Source organism: Brachyistius frenatus, unplaced genomic scaffold, assembly GCF_029030835.1.
Source record: "Brachyistius frenatus isolate BFR_SWC_R1_liver_20210118 unplaced genomic scaffold, ASM2903083v1 Contig_408, whole genome shotgun sequence".
NCBI lineage: Eukaryota > Metazoa > Chordata > Actinopteri > Embiotocidae > Brachyistius > Brachyistius frenatus.
This window is the reverse complement of record NW_027211007.1, coordinates 176,113-202,507: the sequence shown is the minus strand read 5'-3', so window position 1 is coordinate 202,507 and position 26,395 is coordinate 176,113. Positions and strand designations below refer to the sequence as shown.

Here is a 26,395-nt window from a genome sequence, read left to right as displayed (position 1 = left end):
TGTGGGAGTATTGAAGCGGTGTGAAACTGGTGAGGTCAGCTCAACCTTGCATATATTTCTGACTAATAAACAAGTAAATGAGCACAACGTTAAACAGCTGTTGAACACTTGTGTTGAATATGCTACCACAGAGGCACAGAATTTTAGAATCAGCAAGAAGACAGGGAGACTGGAGCGGATTATAGGACATCATGCTCACACATCTAAAACGTGTTTTGCTGAACAGTTGTTGTTGGGGAGAATGCCCGTGTTATGCTGTGTAAGAACATATATGTGATGGATGGATTAGTTAATGGTGTGTGTGGTACTGTGACGCGGATAGTTAGTGCCCAGAAAAATAAGTTTCCTCTGAGAGTTTATGTCACATTTGATGATGCTTGTGTCGGTGCACAGAGAAGGAAAAACTGTGAGGTAGTCCAGTAGACTTGGTGGATTTTACCTTTATTGAAGCAGAGGAAGAAAGGGTGAGTAGTAAAGGAGGTTTGCGTCGACAGTTTTCACTGAAACTTGCGTGGGCATGTACGGTCCATAAGGTACAAGGGCTTACTGTAGATAGCGCAGTGGTGTGTCTGGAAAAGGTTTTTGCACCTGGACAGGCATATGTTGCTTTAAGTCGCGTTAGAAGTTTGTCGGGTTTAGTTGTTCAAGAGTTTGATGAAAAATACATATATTGTAAAGAGGACATTAACAATGCAATTTCAAGTATGCCTAAATTCTTGCTAGAAAATAGATTAAAGAACCAACTGAATACACATACTTTTAATGTGTTTTTGATGAATGTGGAAGATTTGACTGCATTTATCTGATTTGGTGTCGTGTACACAGCATTTGCAGCTTAACTGTATTGCTGTGACAGAAACGTGGCTCAGTGCCACTTCTTCATTGGACCATTGTCATCTTTAGAAATCTTTAATTCAAGAAAATTAATTTCAGTTAAAGAAAACTCTAGACTCAGCTTTAGGTTGCTATTAGTTTTGTTTAAATATGAGTGGAACTGAAGAAGTTCTGCCTCTGACCCAGACCACAGTAGAAACATTTCAACTGTATCTGCCCCACCATATAATCTTATCTCGGTAAGTATTTAGGCCCAAATACACAAATCGTTCTTCCCAAAGACCCATAAACAGATTGAAATAATTAGGTGCAAAACATGCTGCCATTGCTGATTATTTTCACATTATTATTTAAATTCCATTCTGCAAGTTAAAAGATGAAGGCAGCAGGGGGCGTTTGTTCTGCTTGTCTCTTTTTCAAGAAATGGGACAAAGCCTCGAGTTCCTCCTCATGATCAATGTTAGTATATAGTGATTCTACATCCATGGTCACTAAAAAGGATTCAGATCCAATATTCTTTGTGTCTTTAATTTTGTTTAGCACTTGTCTGGAATGAATGAAGGAAGGTCAAAAACAATATGAATTAATCACCTTCTTTAGTGCTTTAGTGCTTGAGTTTTCAACTAAACTTTGTATATCCTTGTTGTGACATAAATGTCATATTAAACCACCAGATCTTTATGATGCAGCTGATAAGGAGTTATGATCTCTGTTAATGTTTAATCTTTATTGCAAAGGTTGGAATGATCAGATTTCCTGGAAGAAGAGCTGAGAGACGTCTGAACTCGTCCTGCTGTGTTCTGCCACGATTCTTCTTTCTCTGCTCGGTTTCCAGCTCGAAGCTGCTGATTAACTTCTTCACTCGTTGGCTTCTTGCGGATTATTTCCTCCATCAGAAGGTAACAAACTGCTTCAATCTTCTTTGTGTCTGTTAAACTGATCTGAGAGCAGCACACAGCTGTAAATAAAAAATAAAAAATCAAATTCAGCCTGTTGGTCAGGAACACTGAGTGACCAGAAAAACAGGAACACCTGTGCTGTTAATGTAAATATTAAGTGCTTGACTGTCAACTAAAGTCTGCGTTTCATTTGAAGACTTTACTTTATCTTTGCCTCTGACGTGTCTCTGCTTTGATATGTATTTAAATGAACTGAAATAATAAATGTACAATAAAATTCAGTTCAGTACATCAACACCCTGAAAGTGATCACAGGTCACAGATTCAGGTTTCTGCTGTCGATCCCGTAGAGCGACCGGGTGTTAAAGTGTTTCGGTACAACGACACCAAGATAAATAAATAGATCAAAATATGCTGATTAGTTCATTCAAGTGTTGAATGTTAAAAGTAAAAAAAAAATATTGTACCAGATGATTGACAGGTCAGTTAATCTGTTTATCATAAACAAGTAGAAATCTGGTTCAGTTAAGCCTGAAATACTGTTTACAGTCGGATCCTTCGACGCATGGACCGGATCATGTTGGACCGGGTCATCTTGGACCGGGTCCAAGTGTCCCCTCATCATCAGTCCCCGGACCAGATTTCAAACTACAAATCTAATTTACATTCTACCTTCATAAAGACCCGATCAGTTATTGATAAATGGTTGATCAATGTTTCAGATGTCAGGGAGAGTTTTGGGGATCGTTGGTTGGATTATGATCGTTAAAACCGTCAATCAAAACCGCCCATACGGCTGTGATAAAAAATACACAGACTCCTTTTCAAAGTACACAATGTACACAGTAACCAAAGAAACAAAACAACAAAATAAACAATCACAAGTCTTTACAGACGTCACTGAAGCAGACAAGCAGAGACTTTGAATGTGGCCGATGAATCTGGATTTGATACACTTGCAGCAGGTCGCGCTGCTTTGCAGTTGTTTCTTTGTTGAGAGGAGCGTTCACTGTCCGGTTCCTCCAGCAGATTGATTTTGTTCACAGCTGGACTGGTTGGTTATTAACAGGTAATAAAGTCATCAAATATGTGACAGTCAGTCAGAGATCTTTGAAAATGTTCACAGTGAGGAGGAAACAGAAACACGTTCAATTCTCTTTCTGGAATAACGGAGCATGTTTTTCACATCATGTCTGCATCATGTGTTCAGAAACATGTTTTACATTCTCACTGTCTCACTGATGAATGTTTTGCTGTAGATGATGTGGGATTCATAAAAAAACAACCAGGTTCAAAGTTCTTTTATTGCAGCTATAAAATGATAAAACCTTCTGTGAAGACATCGTTATCATCCATCAATGATTAAACAGCAAAGACATCAAATACAACACGACTACAGAAACAGTTTAAAAAGATGTTTTTCACTGAGGTCATATTTCAACATCAGAGACTCTTAGAAACTACAGCTGTGTTGAATGTTTTCATGAATCTGTTCAGACTCTCTCAGCTCTTTGTTGAGCTTCAACACAGATGGAGGCGTCGCTGAAAAACAGCCTCAGCTCCTCCAAATGGAGCAGATTTTACAAGTCAAAGAAAATATGAACTTTTATAGAAAAGTTACAGCCTGTTTAGGTTTAATACTTTTACAGACTCTCTGTTCTTTCCTTCTTTCATGTAGCAGATAGAAATATTCACATTTATCTTTGGACTCTGAGATATTTTATTTTCTTGTGATCAGAGTTGAACTCTGGTTTTCTGTCATCTTGAAGTTTCCAGACTTTGACAGTGAGGTTCTGAGAGGATGACGAAGACGTCAGACTGATGATGAAGCAGAATCAGCAGCAGCTTCTCTCTCTGTGTTTCCTCTGCAGGTGAAGGTAGAACGACTCTGTGACGGGATCTGAATTCACCTGGTGAGGATTTCATTCACTTCTGCCTGAATTCATCACATCACCTCCTTTAAACAAGTGAAATATAACTTTTAGCAGGTAGATCAGAAAAACACACCTGGACAGAAATGAAGAGAGTTCATGTTGTTTCCTAACATCCATCCTCAGTGGAAATCTGAACAGGATCTGAACTGTATTTACTTTGGCGCCCTCTGGTGGTGGAATCCAGAGTGACACTGTTGTAGTGTGAATGTTGTTGTACGTACTGAGCAGGTTGTTGTGTTTGTGTGAAGCTGTGGGCTCTGCTATGGACCAGTGGGAGGACAGAGAGGACGGAGTCCGTCCCTCTAAAACCACTCTGTGTGAGGAACATGAGAGCCGGACCGAAGCTCAGAGGTGAGACGACCGTCTCTAACTGTCCACGACTCTTCTCCACGTCACAGCTCAGCACTCACATCACTGCACCATCATTATTCTCACTCAGAGCTCTGTGTGTTCTGTTGAAGAACAAAGCAGCAGCTCAGACCTGCTGGACCTGGACCTGGACCTGGACCTGGACCTGGACATGGACCTGGACCTGGACCTGGACCTGGACCTGGACCTGTTCCCAGCTGTGTGTCCATGAAGAGTGACCGGTCTATGGGAGGACTTATTCACTTCAAAGATGGACACCAGTCTGTTGAACAAAGGTAATAATGTGAAATATTTGTTATTTGGTTCCAAACCCTCCTGATGTCATCACCATCATATCAGCTCAGAGGATCAAAGGACGTCAGACTCAGATTCTTTAGTCTCTTTAGTTCAGCAATGCCAGTTTGTTGGAACTGCAGGTTCATGGAAACACACTGGATGTATTCATGTTTCTGTTAGCGTCCAACAAAACACACAATCTGCAGGGTTCAAACTGAAAGCTACACATCTCTGTTTCCATCAGGATCCTTCAGCAGGAACCAGATTCTCCTGAACCCAGCTGTGTGTCCATGAAGAGTGACCGGTCTATGGGAGGACTTATTCACTTCAAAGATGGACACCAGTCTGTTGAACAAAGGTAATAACGTGAAATGTTTGTCATTTAGTATCAAACCCTCCTGATGTCATAATGTCTGAACTCAGTCTGCTGTCCAGTGGTGCTGAACCCAACCTCCATGCGACATTGAAGAGAGTTGTCAGCCAATACAGCCACGAATGTTCAAAGCCTTTTGCATCTCAGGACTGATCCGAGTCGATGACGTTCCAATAACTAAACTCCAGACATCACCATTATTGACAGGCCGAGCTTTGAGTGAGTTTTTTTGAATCATAAAGCAGCAACAGAGAATCTCCTGCACATCACCTGCAGGGTTTAAACCCACTGAATCCAAAGGTTGATAAAAGTCTGAAGATCAAAGGTAAGAATGAGAAATACTGGCGTCTGACTGGATTAGTGATTTAAAATGGATGTTTTGTCTTCCTGTTCAGCTTCTGTCAGGTGTTGGTTGTCTTGGTAACTAAAAACATGAAGTCTCTTTACTTTATGTTTCTGGATTAATTCTGACCAAACATCTTCTGTTTTGATGTTGACTTTACAGAGTTGATCAGCAGGACTCAGACGTTCCTGAAACAAACCTGGACTCCATATTTCTGGTGTGTAAACACACAAACTAAATAGTGAATTACCAAAACTCACATTCTCCCTGCTGCACTCTGTAGACCAGCAGGATTTCAGTCCATATTTAAAATGATCTGATACGTTCTGTGTATTAAAGTTGATATATTTCTCTGTTTCAGCTGCTGGAGGAGAACATGATCAGTTTTGTGAAGAACGAGCTGAAGAAGATGCAGAAAATTCTGAGTCCAGATTACCCAGAATGCTTAGAGAGTCAGAGTGAGGATGAGGAGGTGTTGGAGGGTGAGGATGAAGAGCAGAGGAGGAGCAGAGAGTCATTTCTGAAGATCACACTACACTTCCTGAGGAGACTGAAGCAGGAGGAGCTGGCTGACCGTCTGCAGAGCAGTAAGAGGATTTTAACAGCTGGAACATGATGGAAAGAGGAAACATGGGAGAAACTTAGATTTCCAAACTCTGCTGTTAATATGATGCAAACATCTTCATCACATCTGTGAATTCTTCTGGACTGAAAACAGTCAGAAACTGTTTGTCCACAACTGATGTGAAGAATTGATTTCATGGAGACAAAATATTTAAAATGTTAAAAAGTTTATCTTCAGGTTTACTGAGACATTCACTTGTTGTTTGTTTGTTTGTTTGTTTAGGAACTGTTGTTGCAGAGTGTCGACAACATCTTCAATCTAACCTGAGGAAGAAGTTCCAGAGTGTGTTTGAGGGGATTTCTAAAGCAGGAAACCGAACCCTTCTGAATGAGATGTACACAGAGCTGTACATCACAGAGGGAGGGACTGCAGAGGTCAATGATCAACATGAGGTCAGACAGATTGAAACAACATCCAGGAAACCAGACAGACCAGAAACAACCATCAGACAAGAAGACATCTTTAAAGGCTCACCTGGAAGACATGAACCAATCAGAACAGTGCTGACAAAGGGAGTGGCTGGCATCGGGAAGACAGTGTTAACACAGAAGTTCACTCTGGACTGGGCTGAAGACAAAACCAACCAGAACATCCAGTTCATGTTTCCGTTCACTTTCAGAGAGCTGAATGTGCTGAAAGAGAGAAAGTTCAGTTTGGTGGAACTGGTTCATCTCTTCTTCACTGAAACCAAAGCAGCAGGAATCTGCAGCTTTGAACACTTCCAGGTTGTGTTCATCTTTGACGGTCTGGATGAGTGTCGACTTCCTCTGGACTTCCACAACAATGAGATCCTGACTGATGTTACAGAGTCCACCTCAGTGGATGTGCTGCTGACCAACCTCATCAGGGGGAAACTGCTTCCCTCCGCTCGCCTCTGGATAACCACACGACCTGCAGCGGCCAATCAGATCCCTGCCGAGTGTGTCGGCATGGTGACAGAGGTCAGAGGGTTCACTGACCCGCAGAAGGAGGAGTACTTCAGGAGGAGGTTCAGAGATGAGGAGCAGGCCAGCAGCATCATCTCCCACATCAAGACATCCAGAAGCCTCCACATCATGTGCCACATCCCGGTCTTCTGCTGGATCACTGCTACAGTTCTGGAGGACGTGTTGAAAAGCAGAGACGGAGGAGAGCTGCCCAAGACCCTGACGGAGATGTTCATCCACTTCCTGGTGGTTCAGGCCAAAGTGAAGCAGGTCAAGTATGATGGAGGAGCTGAGACAGATCCACACTGGAATGAAAAGAGCAGGAAGATGATGGAGTCTCTGGGAAAACTGGCTTTTGATCAGCTGCAGAAAGGAAACCTGATCTTCTATGAATCCGACCTGACAGAGTGTGGCATCGATATCAGAGCAGCCTCAGTGTACTCAGGAGTGTTCACCCAGATCTTTAAAGAGGAGAGCGGGCTGTACCAGGACAAGGTGTTCTGCTTCGTCCATCTGAGCGTTCAGGAGTTTCTGGCTGCTCTTCACGTCCATCTGACCTTCATCAACTCTGCTGTCAACCTGCTGAAGGAACAACAAACAACATCATCTTTGCCGAAAGTCTTCAGACATAAAACAAAACTAATCGATTTCCACCAGAGGGCGGTGGACGAGTCCTTAAAGAGTCCAAATGGACACCTGGACTTGTTCCTCCGCTTCCTTCTGGGTCTTTCACTGCAGACAAATCAGACTCTCCTACGAGGCCTGCTGACACAGACAGGAAGTAGCTCACAGACCAATCAGGAAACAGTCCAGTACATCAAGAAGAAGATCAGTGAGAATCTGTCTGCAGAGAGAAGCATCAATCTGTTCCACTGTCTGAATGAACTGAATGATCGTTCTCTAGTGGAGGAAATCCAACAGTCCTTGAGATCGGGACGTCTCTTCAGAGATAAACTGTCTCCTGCTCAGTGGTCAGCTCTGGTCTTCATCTTACTGTCATCAGAAGAACATCTGGATGTGTTTGACCTGAAGAAATACTCTGCTTCAGAGGAGGCTCTTCTGAGGCTGCTGCCAGTGGTCAAAGCCTCCAACAAAGCTCTGTACGAGGATTTATCAACCATTTCAAACATGTTTCATTTGGTAAATAACAAATAAAACAGTTTGTGTTCATTGTTAATTCTTCTCTAGGCTGACTGGATGTAACCTGTCAGAGAGAAGCTGTGAAGCTCTGTCCTCAGTTCTCAGCTCCCAGTCCTCCAGTCTGAGAGATCTGGACCTGAGTAACAACGAGCTGAAGGATTCAGGAGTGAAGCTGCTGTCTGCTGGTCTGGAGAGTCCTCACTGTAAACTGGAGACTCTCAGGTCAGGAAATATCTGGTTGTTGATCAGTTAAATTATCATTTAGTTCATGTTGGTGCAGATGTTCAACATCTGTAAGATTTTCCTTCTTGTTTCTGGAGTTGATGATATTTTTCTGACTCCAGTCTGTCAGGTTGTCTGATCTCAGAGGAAGGCTGTGCTTCTCTGGCCTCAGCTCTGAGCTCCAACCCCTCCCATCTGAGAGAGCTGGACCTGAGCTACAATCATCCAGGAGACTCAGGAGTGAAGCTGCTGTCTGCTGGTCTGGAGGATCCTCACTGGAGACTGGACACTCTCAGGTATGGACAGACAACCAGAGCTCACACAGTGCAGGTTTGTCTCATTGATTTGACTTCATGTGTTGTTGCTCAGGTCCATCATCATGAAGGATGACTTGTTTCTCTTGTTTCTGTTCAGAGGAGTGAGGAGGTCTGAGTTAGGAAACATGTGGATCCTCAGAAGTCTTTTATCAAATGGAAACAGCTGTTCATTAGAAACATTGTGAAGTTGGTGTCAAATCCTTCTCATCTTGAACCATGTTATCAGCCTGGCTGTAGGGACGACAGTGTTCATCAGTCGATCACCACTTTGGTCCAAACTGATTCATCTCAACAACTAATAAACATAATGAGATGAACTTCTGTTCACACAAATTTGAGAAGTTCAGGACTCAAAGTTCGGCCTCAGTCTTCACTCTGAAATACAGTCGTTTTTATATGAAGTTCTAAAATCAAGTCAGTTTTATTTTTCAGTCCAGAGTTACAACTTTTCCTCCCAGAGCTTCAGTCTCTACAGCTGACTCCCTCCATCATTACACCCTCGATTCTGAACATCTAAATTACACAAACCAACTGAATGTGGTGGTTGGACTGATCTGTGAACAGTCTGAAAACAGTTCAGCTGTTCATGTGAATGTTGGTCAAACTGTTCATCTTAAGGGACAACATGCAGAGACCAATATTTCACATGTGGGAGGACATCAATAAAAACAGAGCAGATCAGTGGAGACTGAGCTCTCTGATTATTTCTACATCACTTCTTCTTCTTCAGGTGTTTTCCTCACAGACAGCAGTGAAACCATCAGAGAGACAGTTGACACTGATGAGTTTCAGCCTGTTTCTGTGTCTCACTGACAAACTGAGGAACTCTGCTTCATGTTGAACAGCAGTTAGGACTCCTGTTGGATAGAAAATCATTGTGACTGTTTCTTCCTCCAGGGTGGACCATGGTGGAGAGCAGTGGTTAAAACCTGGTCTGAGGAAGTGTAAGTTTGACTGATACACATTACATTACATTACATTTTTATTTAGCTGACGCTTTTCAACCATGAGGGTACAAAACCCAGAACAACAAGAATCAAGAAAATACAATTTCTTCAAGAAAGCCAAACTACAAAGTGCTAAAAGTAAGTTCCATTTTAATCTACTAAAGTTCTCCTATTCAAGGTAAAGTCTGAAGAGGTGTGTTTTTAGTTTGTACAGATGTACAGAGTTTCTGCTGTCCTGATGTCGTTGGGGAGCTCATTCCACCATTTAGGAACCAGGACAGCAAACAGTCGTTTACAGAGTTACAGTAGTCTAGGCGTGAGATGACCAGAACCTGGACGAGAGTTGACTGTGAGAAGAGTGTCACCTGATGTTGTGCAGCATGTATCTACAGGAACGTTAGCATGTCAGTAAGAGAGAGTTGACTGTCGACTGTCTCCTTAACACAGAGTTGTTGAAGGTAGTAGTCAGGTCGAGGGAGGGAGGAGTTCAGTTTCCCAGGTGGTGGAGGACATCCAGTCTGAGAGATGTTTTCAGACAGTGTGGAGATCCACATGCTGCTACCTGTGTTTCAGATCAGGAAAAGAGAGGATTAGTTGGGTGTCATCAGCAGACAACCACGGAGCTGGGGAGGACTGGAGGACATGGAGGAGGACAGAGACAATCAAGAGAGGAAGACAGAGGAGAAAGGAGAGTGTCTGTGGCTGAGTTAGGATGCATGAGGGAGAAAGAGTCATTTGAAGGGAGGGCAGATAAAACAGAGGAGGGAGAGAGGAGGGGGAGAGGAGGAGGAGAGGAGGAGCAGGGAAAGAGGAGGTAGAGAGGAGGGAGAGAGGAGGGGGAGGTAGAGAGGAGGGAGAGAGGATAGAGAGAGGGGGGAGAGAGGAGGGAGTGAATGTTGTGACTGACAGGTCCAGAGTCTGTTGATGTGGTCAGGTTGTCAGTTTGAGAGAGTCAGAGATAAAGAAGTGGTCGGAGACATGAAGTGGAGTTACAGTGAGGTTAGATGTGGAGCAGTTTCTGGTGAAATATAGTCCAGGTGGTTCCAACCTTTGTGAGGAGGAGGGGAAGGACTGAGGGAGACAGCAAAGGAAGACAGGAAAAGGAAAAGGTCAGATGATTTCTGTCTGGATGTTAAAGTCACCCAGAAGGACAAGTGGAGGACCATTTTCTGGGAAGTTTGAAAGGAGGACGTCTAATTCATCCAAGAAATCTTCCAAAGAACCTGGAGGACAGTAGAGGACAACAATGTGTAATTGGACCGGATGAGAAACTGTCACAGCATGAAACTCAAAAGACAGTGAGGTAGGAAGTGAAAGTGGGTAAAGAGAAAAACAATTCCAGCTACCAAAAACCATCCAAGCTTTATCAGTCAAGATATCCTAAAACAGCAGATGCAATAAGAAACTTGATCAGAGAAGCGTATTTAAAGATTCTACTTTGCCTTCGTTCAAGTGATCCAGCTGGATGTCGTCCCCCAAAAGTCAAAGCCTGACAAAAAGTATCATCATTAAACTTTCTATGAACGAACAACAAGTCAGGAAGTAAAGAAAGAAAAAAGCCATCAGATGTGTCAGATGATAAACTGCAGCTGTGTCGTGTCTTTTTCTCTCCATCAGATTTCTGTGAACTTGAACTGGACACAAACTCAGTAAACAGAAAACTCAAACTGTCTGACAACAACAGGAAGGTGACGAAGGTGGATGAATATCAATCATATCCTGATCATCCAGACAGATTTAACAGGTGTTCTCAGCTGCTGTGTAGAACTGGTCTGACTGGTCGTTGTTACTGGGAGGTCGAGAGGAGAGGAGATGTTTTTATAGCAGTGAGTTACAGAGGAAACAGAAGGAGAGGAAACAGTGATGACTGCTGGTTTGGAGGGAACGATCAGTCCTGGAGTCTGTTCTGCTATGATGATGGTCATTACTCTGTCTGTCACAATAAAAGAGTAACATCTTTCTCCTCCTCCTCCTCCTCCTCCTCCTCCTCCAACAGAGTAGCAGTGTATGTGGACTGTCCTGCTGGCACTCTGTCCTTCTACAGAATCTCCTCTGACACTCTGATCCACCTCCACACCTTCAACACCACATTCACTGAACCTCTGTATCCTGGATTTGGGTTCTGGTCATTTGGTTCCTCAGTGTCTCTGTGTTCTCTGTAGGAGGAAGAGTCTGTGGAAGTGACAGCAGCTTTAAATGTTGATGGTGGATGAAGTTTCTCTTTGGTTCACCGTTGAATCACTGATTGTGATGTCACAATATGTTTTGTGTCAGAAGTAGTGAAATGATGTCCTCACCTCTGAACTTTGACCTTCACTTCCATGTGGACAGATGAAGGTCAAACTGAGCTCTTTGGCTGATAAACATCAGCAGATTCTGGATGCAGACGTCCTGCAGTCAGTCAGGACAGTGAAAAGAGGCTGGATTCTACAACAGGACAACGATCAGAGCAAAACCTCACAATCCACCATGAACTGCTTGAAGAAACACCAGCTCAGGCTGTTGGAGTGGCCCTCAGGGGCCCCTGACCTGAACATCACTGAACATCTGTGGGGAGATCTGAAACCTGCTGCAAGATGGCCTGAAAATGTCTCCGAACTCGAGGGGGACAAACTTTTACACCTCATAAATCCTGTTGAAATGTTTTCTGTCTTTCAGTTGATGAAATGAAACGTGACCGTACTTAGATATTTGAAGAAAGGCTCATTTAATGTGTGTTTGCTGTAGAGGTTGTGTTTAAGATGTTGTTTGAACCAACTATGTCCAACCATCTGTAATATCACTGAAAGGTTCAATTATTGTAAATAATTCACATTTCTATCAGCTGACAATAATTGTTGAACTTAACCTGTTTCTGCTGAATCTACAGTTTGTTTCCAGCTGAAAGAAGTTGTTCATGAATGAAAACTAAAGTCTGTATCAAACAAATGCAGCTTTTAGAATTATTGACAATTTATCAGCTCCAAATGTGTGAAATTAGAAGTTTATAAGAGCTTCTGTTGGTTTGTTATCAATAAAAGTAAAAAGTCTACTTTTTAGTAGTTGATTTTTTATATTTTAACCACTATTTAAAAAACATGACTGATCCCCAGTATTACCATCTTTACACTATTGTTTTACACGTACTCATGTTTTCCAACTGACTTGTAAAAGACGCCGTGTGTCTGTGCAGGACAGTGATGAGATGTGAGGACAGATGGAGACACGGTGGACACCACCGATCCTCAACATACCTGCCTGGAACATCCACAGTACTGTTGAGTCTCTCTGAAGCCTCACATCCCTGCTGGCTGACTGGGAAAGGAAAGGAAATTCTTTCAGAAGAAACACCAAACTATGCAGCTCATAATATGATACTCTGATAATAGAAACTTCAAAACACCTTCAAGTTTATGATCAAACACACATGATGCTAAATTCAATCTACGACAGAGAAATACACGTTAAATAAATGACTCTTTCACTCCATGAATGCTTTGAGTTCCAGAAAGAGGAAATTCATCTCTAAGAAAATAATAATCTAGTTTTACGTGAGTAATAAACTGTCGTAGAAATACGTTTTCTGTCATTCAAACAGTTTTGAGTGTGCTGATGTTATCTAGAAAGCTCCTTTTAGTAAATAAGTGTATTAAAACTAGTCTAGTAAAGTAAGCAGCTTACTGGATAACAAGCCATCAGCAGCAGAGCAGTGACTGTCTGACATCAGGGCGGCCAACATGAGCTCAGGACAAATGATAGCTGGCTTCAACTGGAGTTCACCAATTCATGGTGAAACTAAAGGAGCTTTAAGATCATCATGATTTTAAGATCTGGAACTGACGTGACACAAAACTCACATGACCTCAGAGGTGGTTGAATCTCCATCTTCTGTTTTTCAATTCCTCAATTTAACTGGAGCCAAAGAGAAACACCAGTAAACAAAACGCAATTGTGTATTTCATTCCTTTTCAACATAAAGTGTCCACAGATGAAGTTCATCTTATAGTTCACGTATCAGGCTCCTGTTACAAGTATCTGTCCTGCTACTCTTCTGTTTCCAGGAGCAGACAGAGTTTGTTGACAGGTCTCTGTACAACACTTGTTTTAGTTTTAACTAGGACACTGCGGACTCGTCCTTTACTTCCAGGCAGGGTCTTTAGAATCCGTCCTAGAACCCAGGAGTTCCTGGGAGCTGAATCATCTGCAATAACAACAAGGTCTCCGGGTAGAAAGTTCCTTTCAACTCTGTTCCACTTATTTCACTGTTGCATGATTGGAAGGTATTCTCAGACCCATCTTCTCCAGAAAAGATCAGCCAGATATTGTACCTGCCTCCATCTTCTTCTAGAGTACAGGTCCTCCTTCTTGAATAGTCCAGAAGGCATGACAGGGTTAGTTTTGAGTAGAAGCAGATGATTCGGTGTCAGTGGTTCCACATCATTCAAGTCATTTGTTATTGTTGTGATGGGTCTATCATTCATTATTGCTTCCACCTCACATAAGGCTGTTTGCAAGGCCTCATCATCCAGAACTTGTTCTCTTACCACAGAGCACAGATTTTTTTTGGAGTGACTTAATGAGTCTTTCCCATGCACCTCCATGGTGAGCACCTGATGCCGGGTTAAATATCCACTTTATTCCTTCTTGGAGTAGATTCCTTTGGATTTTATCATGATTTAGTTCCTTTAATGATCGTTCAAGCTCCTTTTGTGCACCAATAAAATTTGTACCTTGATCAGATCTGATGTTTTTTACAGTACCTCTACGACATAGAAATCTGCATATTGCATTAATGCAGGAGTTAGTGTCCAGGCTACTAGCCACCTCAAGATGGATTGCACGGCTAGTAAGGCGAGTGAAGATTACACCCCACCGTTTCACATCGGTCCGACCTCGCCTTATTTCAAAAGGTCCAAAATAATCCATGCCAACTGAAGTGAAAGGCGGCAAATCTGACATCACACGGTCCTGTGGGAGATCTGCCATCTTTTGCTCTCCTACTTTAGACTGCATTCGTCTACAGAAAACAGTTTCTGATGATCTTTCGTGCTGAAGAGTTTGCAGAGGACATCCAGTACTTTTTTCCTCGTTTTGAGAGCATATGATTTCTTCCAGAATGACCAATTTGGGTGTGTATGTGTCTTTGAATGACGTCTGATATGTGGGATCTTTTGGGTAAGATTATGGGATTTTTAACACTTACTGGCATAGCTGATCTGTTGATCCTTCCCCCCACTCTCAGGATGTCTTGATCAAGGATTGGATCCATCTTTAATATAGGGCTGTCTTTTCGGCAATGTTCTCCTCTTTCAAGGAGGGTAATGTCCTGTGGAAAGTGTTGCCGTTGTTCAAATGCAAGTATAGCCCTTTCTGCATTTTCCATATCTTCCACCGTCAGATCTGTACTGAATGTCACTTTTAGGTTCATAGCGCGTTCCTTCAGTGATTTATCATCAATGGGCAGCAATCCAGACTTTGTCACCTTTTTTCTTTGCGTGATCTCCAAGAACAAGCTTTTCAACTTCAGTTTCCATGCTACAGCTTTTTTCAGGCTGTTCCAATATGAGTAGTACTCAATCAGGTTACCAGTGGGACTTTTTTCCTCCACCTTCACTGTGTTCACAATCACATCCCTTTTCACTTCAGGATCATCTGGAGAGAGAGAACTTTTCAACTTTATGCCTGGGTTCTTTGGCCACTGTGATTCCTCCTTTTGCAAAAATTCTGGTCCTTGTAGCCATCTCTTAGACTTCTTACGCTTGTGATACACCCCATGGTGGGGTATGGACCACACCCTGCCATCATTTGGATGAAGGTCCTTTGATGGCACCTTCTCTGCGTAGCCTTTGGCCATTACATCTTTCATGAAAGCCTTGTACCCTTCTGCATAAGGAGCATCTCCCTTGAATTTCCTGACGAGATAATGTGCTCGCTGTTCCGCTATATGATAGTTGTTGGGCCTGATGACGTCTCTATTACGAAGTGGTAAAGGTAAGTAATAGTGATTATCTTTCACTGTAGCTGCACTTGATACCAGCTGCATGAATTTGCAGTCTTCTACTGACATTTGAGGTTGTCCCTCATACTCTCTCTGGGAAACCGTGGTGGTACTGGTTTACAAGGTTTTCCAGTTGTTCAATTGAAATGCGGTTTAATGATGTCTATCTATCTATCTGTCTGTCCGTCCGTCCGTCCGTCCGTCCGTCCGTCCGTCCGTCCGTCCGTCCGTCCATCCATCCATCCATCCATCCATCCATCCATCCATCTATCTATCTATCTATCTATCTATCTATCTATCTATCTATCTATCTATCTATCTATCTATCTATCTATCTATCTATCTATCTATCCATCCATCCATCTATCTATCTATCTATTGTTCCAGTGATGATCTCAACAGTTTCTCCAGTTCTCAGAAACGTTGGTTAAACGGTTGTTGAAGCTAAAAGACGCGACATTAAAACATCTTTTCCTCCATATTGAGTTATTTCACGGTTCTGTCCTCCGTTTGTTGTAGAAAACGGTAAATCCCGGGACGTCCTCTTTCTTCCACTCACACAACGGAACAGGAACTGGAGCGCGCGCACACGCACGCGCACAGAGTTGTCGGTCGGTCCCGCGGTGACCTCTGACCCCGCCCGCATCAGGCGGACGTTAGAGGACCGCGGCGGTGATTTCTCTGCTTCCGGTGACTCTGTGCCGCCGTTACGGTGAAACCTTCATCCGGACTTCGTCCCGGTTCCTGGGAGTTTCCACCGGGGAGCCGCGGAGCGTCCTGCCGCCCTCCTCCACCACGGTGAGGGTCCATGTGAGCCGCTGCCCGCTGCTCTCCGACACGTTAGCTCTTCATCCGACATGAAGGATGACGCTGTCAGTCGGAGATAATCGATGAACCGTTCAAACATCACGTTAGTAAACTGGTGAACGTTTCTAGTGAAGTTTGAAGTGATGGTGAAACATCAGTCCCGATGTGTTCCTCTCGCTGCCGAACTTCGTCTGAAAAACGGGGATTTTCTAACTTCTTCCTTCGTCGGTAAAACACAGTTTAATTTAATTTGACCGAAACACCATCTGAATCTGTCCTGACCTCAACTGTCACTCGGCGTGTGTTCAGTCCGTCACATGTTCTGATTTAAAGCAGGAAATAGGTTTTTCTGGCTGCTTTTAACGACCTGAATCCACCTGCCGCGGACCTCAGTGTCCGTGGAACAGCTGATATAAAACTAAAGTTTTACAGAAATTAAAGTTGTTCTGATGAATCTTTACTGCGCCGAGTTCACCAGAACACTCGGTATATTTTAACAGTATTTAAAGATCTCCAGTTTTCTACGTGATTTTGCTGAAATGCAAAGAGACTTTAAATTCGCTGAGTTTTAAAGGGAGTCTGGTGTGGTTGAACTGGGCTCGGTGCCAGTCCTGTGGTGGAGATAAACCACACTTTCCAATGCTTCCAGGCACACATTGAATACTATTTAACAGAACAGTTCAGATCTGCTCCCCTCACATCAATCAATCAATCAGTTCAGAAGTCAACATGGACTTTATTGGAAGCTTCAATGAATTTGCTGCATTTTCTTCTTGGTCAGGATTCACACATCTGTGGGAGAACAGACAAATTTTAACCAACATGAAAAACAAATTCGTCAAAAGTCTTCAGATTTCTGCCCTTTAAATGGTGAGTTCTCTGTATTTCTCATTTGTTGCTGCTTGTTTGACAGATTATTTTGAATCTGTACTGAATTTACTGATTATTTGTCTTTTTTTTTCTCTCCTTCTATCTGTTGTTGTAATTTTGTGCGGAATTTACGAGATAGTTTTACATCGATGAAGTGATTCTGATGAATATTATTATAACACACACACACACACGGTCTGATACTGAGTCATATGTAATCTCTTCCTCTGATAAAATCACATCACAGTGCAGTATTTACATCCTAATCTGTTTGGATTTCCAGACCTTAAAGAACCATCATGAGGCTCAAACTTATCAAAATGTGTTTTATTGTACAGACTGCTGTTTCTGTATTTTTTGTCCGTCCTGCATCTATCACTGACGGCGAGTTAAAGTGTCGGATTAAAGCGATTTTTGTTTTTTTTCTTATTTTTTTTCTTTAATCTGACGAACTTGCAGATTAATCTTCGTCACTGTCAGCAGGAAGTGACTCCTCCCTCTTCCTCGTGCGTTTCCTCTTCCTCCCGGCTGCTGACTGAGCACAAATCGTCACCGTTCAGCTCTCTGGACTCGACACAAAGACTCATTCATCAAGTGGAAAACAACAAACCACACACACACACACACACACACACACACACACACACACACACACACACACACACACACACACACACACCACAAACCACGCACAAACACACAATACATACCACACATTGATACCAGAGTCACAGGACTGCGATGACTCGACACCGAACATCTGCCGATAACAACGTTCACTTCACTGTTCAAATTCAGTCTGCTGTTTAAAACGTGACGTGATGGAAACGTGGTGAAATAAATAGAAATATTTATTATGAATATAAATGAGGATATATTTCAGTCATGATTTGAGAAAAACTCCCTCCTGAAAAAGTGACAAACTTGTCGTTCAGCCTTCTGAAGATCAATGAAAACCTTCGTTGTCGTTTTTTCAGATTTCGGTCGCCACGGCAGCCAAAACCAAATGGGAGGCCTTGAAAGGCCGGCTGACCGCGACGCCCGCCGCGGACCCGGACGCCGCGCTGGAGGCGAACCTGGAGAGCGCCGACCCCGAACTCTGCATCCGACTGCTGCAGGTACGCAGGACGCTCCGACTTTAAACAACCGGACGCGCCCTGAAGGATCCTCCTGTCAACTCACACCTCCCGTTATTCCCCCTCCAGGTTCCCACCGTGGTGAACTACTCGGGTTTGCGGCGGCGGTTGGAGGCCAGCGATCAGTCCTGGATGGTGCAGTTCCTGGAGCTGCGGGGTCTGGACCTCCTGATGAAGGCGCTGGAGCGACTGTCGGGTCGCGGCTCCCCTCGGATCTCCGAAGCTCTGCTGCAGCTGACCTGCGTCGCCTGCGTCCGGGCCGTCATGAACTCGGCCGCGGGGCTGCACTTCATCCTGGACAACGAGGGCTACGTCAGGACCCTGACGCAGGGTGGGTGGAGGCGAGCGTGGGTCAGAGTGGATGTATGTTTTCCGTTCGTCACACTCGCACCTGGAGCAGCCAAGACGTGGGTTGCGGGTGGGCGGGGCTCCCCTCCTCTCTGACTCCGCCCTCCTCTCTGACCCCGCCCTCTTGCCTTGTGTCCCCCTCAGCTCTGGACACGTCCAACGTCATGGTGAAGATGCAGGTGTTGGAGCTGCTGATGGCTCTCTCTGTGTTTGACCCGAGGGGACACCACCTGGCTCTGGACGCCTTCGACAGCTACAAGGTACCAGGTCTCGGATGTACGCTTCTTTTTTTTTCCTTCTCCACTTCCTCCTTTTATCTCCTTTACTGCCTACCGTTAGGTGCAGTGGAGTTAATCAGCCTTCTTATCATTATGGACAGCGACATAAACTGAACTCTTTTTTTTACCGTCCAAGTTAAATACATACATCTGTCTGTAAGGTAGAAGGTAAACACCATGGTGGATGATAACAGACCTGAAACTTCAGCAGAGGAACATCACATTTTTGGGGAACAAAATCTTGAACACATTGTGAGCGGGCGTGTTGGAGAACGCTGTTGCCGTGGCGCCACAGTTCAGGTGGTGTGCAGCGAATGTTTTCCATCAGACGCCTCCAAACGTCCCAGTACAAATGACAAAAGATTTTTTTTGTCATTATTTGTTTAACTGGGTTCTCTTTATCTACTTTTAGGACTTGTGTGAAACTCCGTAAATGAGTTCCACCCGTTTCATCGTCTGAGTCTTTTCCTCGATTTAAAGTCCAGAAACGTAGTTGTTGTTGGTGAGAACCGACTCTGCTGAGTTTCCTGTGTTCGTGTTCAGAGCCTGAAGAAGCAGCAGTATCGCTTCAGTGTGATCATGAACGAGCTTCGCGGCACCGACAACGTCCCGTACACGGTGGCGCTGATGAGCGTGGTCAACGTCCTCGTCCTGGGACATGAGGACCTGAGGAAGAGGGACCGACTGCGGCAGGAGTTCATCGGTAGGACCGGTCGATCAATACAGCACTAATTATACATTATATATATATATTTAAAGTTTGCGTCTGGAGACCTCCGGCTCACTGCGATAACATTTCTATCTGGAAAACAAATTCGATGAGTCGAGTCGTCTGCCGGAGAGACTTCAGTCCTCCGAGACTCTTCGGGTTCAGAAGTCTGTTTTCCGTGTTCGAAGAGGTAGCGGGTAGTTCGTCGGGCTCGCTGCTTCGGTACTTCCTCTTGGTTGCTACGGCGTTAACGGGTCGCTTTCTGATGATGTTGCTCTGTTGCCACGGAGACGGTAGTATCTAATTCAAATTAAAAAAAAATTAAAAATCTGTATCGCGACCAGGTCCTCTCACTGTGTTTCAGGGCTGCAGCTGCTGGATCTGCTGCCCCGGCTGAGGTACCGAGTTCTGCCTTTAATACCAAGCTTTCACGATCAGTCATCAATGCGCTCGTCAGTTCTGTGACATCTGTCCGTCTCCAGGGAAACGGAGGACGAGGACCTGATCATCCAGTGTGACGTGTTCGAGGACTCCCTGACGGAGGATGAGGAGGAGATGAAGAGGCTGTACGGCGGCATCGACATGAGCAGTCACCAGCAGGTCTTCACTTCGCTCTTCACCAAGGTAACTCCGCCTCCGCCTCCACCTCCGCCTCCACCATCCAAACATTCACCTCCACCTGTTTTTGTGTTGCGATGGTGCTGCTGGTAGTCCTCCGCTGTGAGCTCATGATTGGATGACAGAATTGTTCTTACCTGTCTCCAGGTGTCCAGCAGTCCGTCCTCGGTCCAGCTGCTGTCCATCCTTCAGGCCTTGTTCTTGGTGGATCCGGACAGAGCCGAGGTCTGGTCGGCTCTGGAGCTGCTGACGGGGAGAGCCACCCTGCTGGCCCAGGACCGTAAGTCTGGAGCGAGGTCGCCACGTCTGTCCTTTGCGCTGTTCAGATCATGTCCCATTTTTTAAGGGGTTTCTGGTGGTGTCCTCACCTTTTAAAACGTGTCCTCACTAGTTAAACGTGTCCTCACTGTCTGTGGAATGAAGCTGGATTGAACTGGTGTGTTTTGTCTGTTTTTTAGCCCAATTAGAGTCTGTCGACCGTTTGCTGGAGAGGCTCCTCCCCCAAAAGTCCTTCTTAGCCAATCGCAGGATCCGAACCGTCGACGGAGCTGTACAGACTCGCCTACCAGACAGTCCTCCTGGCCAATCAGAGGCACTTACCAAAGGTCCTTTGACAACTGCGATTTCGGCAACACCTCCTCAGGCTCCTCCTTCCGCCGTGCTCTGTGTTCCTCCCCCACCCCCTCCTCCACCCTTAGCTGGTATGGGAGCTCCACCCCGTCCCCCGCCCTTACCTGGTATGGTACCTCTGCCTCCTCCCCCGCCCTTGCCTGGTATGGTACCTCTGCCTCCTCCCCCGCCCTTACCTGGTATGGTACCTCCACCCCCTCCTCCGCCCTTGCCTGGTATGGTACCTCCACCCCCTCCTCCTCCCCCGCCCTTACCTGGTATGGTACCTCCACCCCCTCCTCCAGGTGACATCATTCTGGCCCAGGCAGTTCCTGGTCTGGGCATGTCATATTACAGCCCCGCCCCTTATACAAGCCCCGCCCCCTGTCCCACCCTCCGGATGAAGAAGCTGAACTGGCAGAAACTTTCGTCCAGAGCGATGACAGGTCAGCGAACAGAGGCTTTAACTCACGTGTTCTGTCCTGCGCTGCAGCGGGTCAAGTCCAGGACTCCATTTGGACGTGGATCAGAGTTGACTTATGTCCCTCTCCATCTGCAGCTCCCCAGTCGTTGTGGACGTCGGCGTCTTTGGACTCGGTGGAACCAGATTACTGCAGCATCGAGCAGCTCTTCAGTCTTCCTCCAACTGAGACCAAAACCAGAACCAAAGCCAAGACGGAGTCCAAAGAGGGTTTTTTTACTGGAAACCATCAGATCTCTCACCTGTGTCACCTGAGTCCAGTCCAGTCCAGTCACTGTCTCGTCTCTTGTGTCCACAGATCTCCTTCATCGACGCCAAGAAAAACCTCAACCTCAACATCTTCCTCAAGCAGTTCAAATGGTGAAGCTTCCAGCCAATAGAAACAGATCTTCACCAGAGGAATACTTGTCCCTCCTGTCCTTCACCTGTCCTACATCTGTCTTTTTCCAACCTCATCTGTTCTTCTCCTGTCTCGCCCGTCGTTCACCCGTGGTGGTCCGATTTGACATGTATTTACCTCACCTGTCCTTCAGCTGTTCCATGTGTCTCACCTGTTCCGTCTCACTTGCAGTTCCCATGAGGACTTTGTGTCTCTGATCCGGAAAGGAGACAGATCCAGGTTCGACGTGGAGGTCCTGAAACAGCTTATCAAACTGCTTCCAGAGAAACACGAGGTCAGGGCGGAGATCACATGTCCCACACATGTCCTATACTTGTCCTACACATGTCCTATAAGTGTCCTACACCTGTCATATAAATATCCTACACATGTCCTATAAGTGTCCTACACATGTCATATAAATGTCCTACACATGTCCTCTACCTGTCCTACACTCGTCCTTCTCCTTCCTTACCCTTCTCTCCTACCAGTACTCTTCTTGTCCCACCTTTTGATTTACCTGTCCCACCTTTGCCTGCGTCCCCTGTCCATCCTCAGGTAGATAACCTGAAGTCTCACCTGGCAGACCGGGACAAGTTGGCGTCGGTGGATCAGTTTTACCTGCAGCTGCTGGACGTCCCCAGGTGGGAGGACAGCGCCACCTGCTGCTCACAGGAAACACTGGTAACGGTTAAGAAACGCACCTGTCTGCCCCACTCACACTCATACTGTGTGTGTGTGTGTGTGTGTGTGTGTGTGTGTGTGTGTGTGTGTGTGTGTGTGTGTGTGTGTGTGTGTGTGTGTGTGTGTGTGTGTGTGTGTGTGTGTGTGTGTGTTGCAGTTACTCTCTGAGGATCGAGTGTATGTTGCTGTGCGAGGAGAGCAGCAGCGTGTTGGACACTCTGACGCCCAAAGCTGAGCTGCTGAGCCGAGCCTGCCACAGTCTGTATAAATACACAACAAATACACAACAGACACACAAAGCAAACACACACACTGTCCCAGTGGAAGCAGCGCTCGAGCTACAAATGGACGGAAAGCAGACTGTAATCAAACTGTGACGTGTCGTGTTGTGTTCAGGTGTCAGGGAGAGCACGCGGCTGCCCAGCTTCTGTCAACTCATCCTGAGCGTCGGAAACTTTCTGAACTACGTGAGAATCTTCTGGGTTTTTTTACTTTCCACGATCGATAGTTGGCCCGACGAACGATCAAATATCAGTTCAGATTAGCCATTTAAAGACGATGAATTTAACACCAGGTTCCTTGAATATGAATTAAGAGTTCTGGTGGAGTTTCAGTTTCTCAGGTTCTTAATAGGTCTTTTTTTTTTATTTGAGGAAAATAAAATGCAAGACAATCTGGTGTGATGTCGTCATTTGATTTGTTTTGTGTGTGTGTGTGTGTGTGTGTGTGTGTGTGTGTGTGTGTGTGTGTGTGTGTGTGTGTGTGTGTATCAGGGGACTCACACGGGGAACGCGGAAGGTTTTAAGATCAGCACTCTGCTCAAACTGACCGAAACTAAAGCCAACAAATCCAGAATCACGCTGCTGCACCACATCCTGCAGGTACGCACTGAAAACACAGAAAACACCCGACGCACCGGGACCGCATGACGGATTGTAACTCAGTTGTGTGTGTGCGTGTGTGTGTGTGTGTGTGTGTGCGTGTGTGTGCGCGTGTTCGTCAGGAGGTGGAGGAGGACCAACCCGACCTACTGCACCTGCCCGATGACCTGGAGACCTGTGAAAAGGCTGCTGGGTAATCTGATTACAGGCTCTCTGCAGGTCTGGAAACTCCACCTGCAGGAGATGAATTCCAGGAGAACAAACTCAAAGGTGAAACTGGAGGACGCTGACTGTTTGTCTCCGACTTCATCTGCAGGTTCAACGTGGACTCGATTCAGTCTGAAGCAAACAGTCTGATCAAACGGCTGAAAAACTGTGAGAGGAAAGTTTCATCTTCCGCTGAGGACGTGAAGGAGCAGTACCTGTCTGCCCTGCAGGTGACGCACGGCAGACTCCGCCCCCTTCCCCCGCAGGGCGCTTCATTCATGCGTGCTGCAACAACCTGCCGTTTGAAGGTGTGCTCACCTGTTTCTTCTTCTTCTGTGGTGCTCGTCAGGAGAGCCTGCAGGCGTGTGAGCGGCTGCAGCGGCTGCTGTCGACGGTGGAGGACCAGAGGATGGAACTGTCCACCTACCTGTGTGAGGACAGCAGCAGCTTCTCCCTCGACGAGCTCTTCAGCACCATCAAGACCTTCAGAGGACTGTTCCTCCAAGCCCTCAAGGTCAGCAGCCAATCACAGGGCAGTGAGTCAGCTGTCAATCATAGGGCAGTGAGTCAGCAGCCAATCACAGGGCAGCAGAGTCAGCAGCTAATGGGGGCAGCCCCTATATGTTGAATATGAGAAATATCGTATCATTAAATCTGTGTTCATACATGAATCTCGTGAGCTGGTGGAGGGAAGGACGATCATCAGGGACGGAAACTGTGAACAGGAACACGTTCAGGAAACGTGATTTCCTTCCAGGTTTCTTTCTGCCTCCTCAGACACAAACCGAACAGCAGGTCGGCCTCATGAAGCTCAGACTGTGGGAGGAAATCTAATTTTGTGTTTTCATTCCTGAAAAATATTTGTATCATTTCGTCATCAGGAGAACGAAAGTGTCAGAGAGCAGGAGAGGAGGAGGAAGAAGCAGGAGGAGGTGAAGAAACTCAGAGGAGACGCCAGCAACAAGATCGGTGAGTCAAACCCTGAATCCACCTTGAAACCTGCAGGGGGCGGGACTTGACCAAGGGGGCGGGGCATGTGACTGGAAATAAAAGTCAGATTTGATAGTAAAAATCTGATTTCAGATGAAAAGTCTCATTTCAAAGTTAAAGTCTGATCTCAGAGTAAGTCTTTAGTCCTGAAAACGTCTGGATGTTGACGATGTCTCCGCCTCCAGTCAGGAAGGTCGTGTCCAATCAGGGCGACGGCTGCATCATCGACAACCTGCTGGCTGAGATCAGGAAAGGTCACAACTTGAAGAAGACCAGGCCGCCGCCTGAGAGGACCAGCTTAGTCCACGGTGAGGACAGTGGAGGTGTCTTCAGTCTCTGGCTCTCATCAGCGCTTCGGCCTGACTCTGTTGTCGTTGTCAGATCGTCCCGGGGTCATATGGAGGTCACCGGCTGTGGACGAGCCCGATTCTTCCGCTTCCAGCCAATCACAGAAGAGTTCAGAGACGGTCCAGATCCCCACAGATCCACCGACCGACTCGGAGCTGACTCTGCAGCAGGTCCAGCCGAGACCGGGCGTTGAGAGGGTGCCTTCGTCCAGAACGACCCGACACGATGATGATTCCAGATCTGAATCCGATCCAGGTACGGTAACACCTGAGCAGGAGGAGGAGCCAGTTTGTTTCAGCTCCGCGCCTTTAAAGCTCCGCCTTGTTCTCTGTAACGTGTTCAGACTGTACGAGCAGGTAAACAACCAGGAGCAGGTGTCCTCTAACTTCCTGAGGTGTTGATGATGTGTCGGCTTTCTGCCCACAAACCGACCAATCGGAGCGTCTCTTTGACCCGCAGGAGCCAAACAGTCGACGGCAAAGAGAGGCTGTGTTTTGCAGTGAGGCGAGAGACGGTCCGGACGCACCGTGAACCTGCCGCTGCCTTAATGTGACGTCATCAGAGGAAGAACATTCATCCGGACTTCTTCTGTGGATCCAGACTCGTCTCCGTGGCAACCGGACCGAATGTAGAAAAAACTATAAAAAACAAAAAGATGAAACAAAACGTGAAGTGACCACAAAGAAAACTGGGGCAAACTTCTTTTTTTTAATTTTTTTTATTGTGTTTAGATAGTCCATCTGATTGGTCAGTTCACCTGAGAGGACAGCTGAGGTGGGCGGGGCTCTAACCTGTTCATTAATCGCCCTTGATTTTAACACGCTTACAGTTTTTTAATGTTTTCTTGTTTTGTGTTTTTAAAAGTATTTTCCAGAGTTTTTCCAGACAGTTGGGGGAGTTTTCAGACAGAAGATGTTGCTGCTGAGTCTGTTCACCTGCAAAAATAAATGTTGTCGCAGCTCTCTGAGGATTCTCGTTCTTCACGGGGGGAAATTTCTCACCACAAACCATCAGGTTATCTCCGATGTTGGAAACCTTCAGGTTCTGATGTGAAACTTTCAGGTTCTGATGTGAAACTTTCAGGTTCTGATGTGAAACCTTCAGGCAGAGACGTGACCCGACATGATCGGTGTGTTTGTGTCGTTCAAAGATTCTTTAAAAAAAAAATTAAAAATGAATGAAACAAATCGGATACCAAACGAACAAGGGTCAATAATTAATATTATAAACCGTATGAATGACATCATCATCATAAAGCTGCTGACAGCCAATACCGAGGTGACGTCATCCCAAACCGGAGCTTTCCCGTCATGAAGCGCCGGATCGCCGATGCACGTGACCCCACCGGAAGACATGAACCGTGTTCATCGATCATGGGATTGATTATTAGTTGGTGCCGATGAGGCTGTTCGTGTGTTCGTGTGTCATGTTGAACCTGCAGCTGAACATCCGTCAAATCACCGACACTCTCACCGGAAACCGGCCCGCCTTCACAATAAGAGCAGAGATAAACACCGACGTGAGACGAGCTGAACGTGAACGAGCAGCTGCTGATTTACACTCTGAAGTTTGACTTCCTGTATTTTCATTAATGTGGGACGGAGGCTCTGCAGGACACAGTAAGTGAACATCAACACATGTTGGTAAATAAAAACAAATGAACCAGATCTCTGTTTAATATTCATCTGTCACTTTATCGCATCTTTATTTTAACACGTTTGTAAAACGTTTTGTTATTCTCACAACTGTTTTATACAAACCAGTCAAACAAATCATCCATATCATCATTTGATCAGAGTTGTGTGCAGCGTCTCTCCTGCTGATTCTACCTTGATACTTTTATTTTGAAGGCCCAGGTACTACGCTTC

The 26,395-nt window shown here is 45.5% G+C and overlaps 2 protein-coding genes across 2 annotated transcripts; both read left to right on the top strand.

The window, feature by feature from the left end:
* The first annotated feature begins 2,785 nt into the window (after positions 1-2,785).
* LOC138636814 (protein NLRC3-like) lies at positions 2,786-12,236 on the top strand. Its single transcript, XM_069725066.1, has 12 exons — positions 2,786-3,022; positions 3,308-3,646; positions 3,916-4,018; positions 4,129-4,311; positions 4,557-4,670; positions 5,191-5,245; positions 5,390-5,615; positions 5,876-7,679; positions 7,768-7,941; positions 8,064-8,237; positions 9,156-9,202; positions 10,823-12,236. Exons 3-12 carry the CDS (start codon positions 3,930-3,932, stop codon positions 11,365-11,367), a joined length of 3,411 nt encoding a protein of 1,136 aa, XP_069581167.1. The 5' UTR covers positions 2,786-3,022; positions 3,308-3,646; positions 3,916-3,929; the 3' UTR covers positions 11,368-12,236.
* Positions 12,237-15,816: 3,580 nt separating this feature from the next.
* On the top strand, positions 15,817-25,491 carry LOC138636815 (inverted formin-2-like). The gene is made up of 24 exons (XM_069725067.1): positions 15,817-15,980; positions 16,771-16,859; positions 17,837-17,977; positions 18,065-18,326; positions 18,488-18,603; positions 19,165-19,324; positions 19,695-19,728; positions 19,813-19,954; positions 20,096-20,228; positions 20,407-21,003; positions 21,117-21,247; positions 21,337-21,398; positions 21,610-21,712; positions 21,976-22,061; positions 22,259-22,359; positions 22,498-22,568; positions 22,875-22,982; positions 23,105-23,175; positions 23,299-23,419; positions 23,539-23,703; positions 24,071-24,158; positions 24,365-24,487; positions 24,561-24,782; positions 24,987-25,491. The coding sequence occupies exons 2-24, from the start codon at positions 16,857-16,859 to the stop codon at positions 25,028-25,030; spliced, it is 3,084 nt and encodes a 1,027-aa protein (XP_069581168.1). The 5' UTR covers positions 15,817-15,980; positions 16,771-16,856; the 3' UTR covers positions 25,031-25,491.
* Positions 25,492-26,395: the final 904 nt, after the last annotated feature.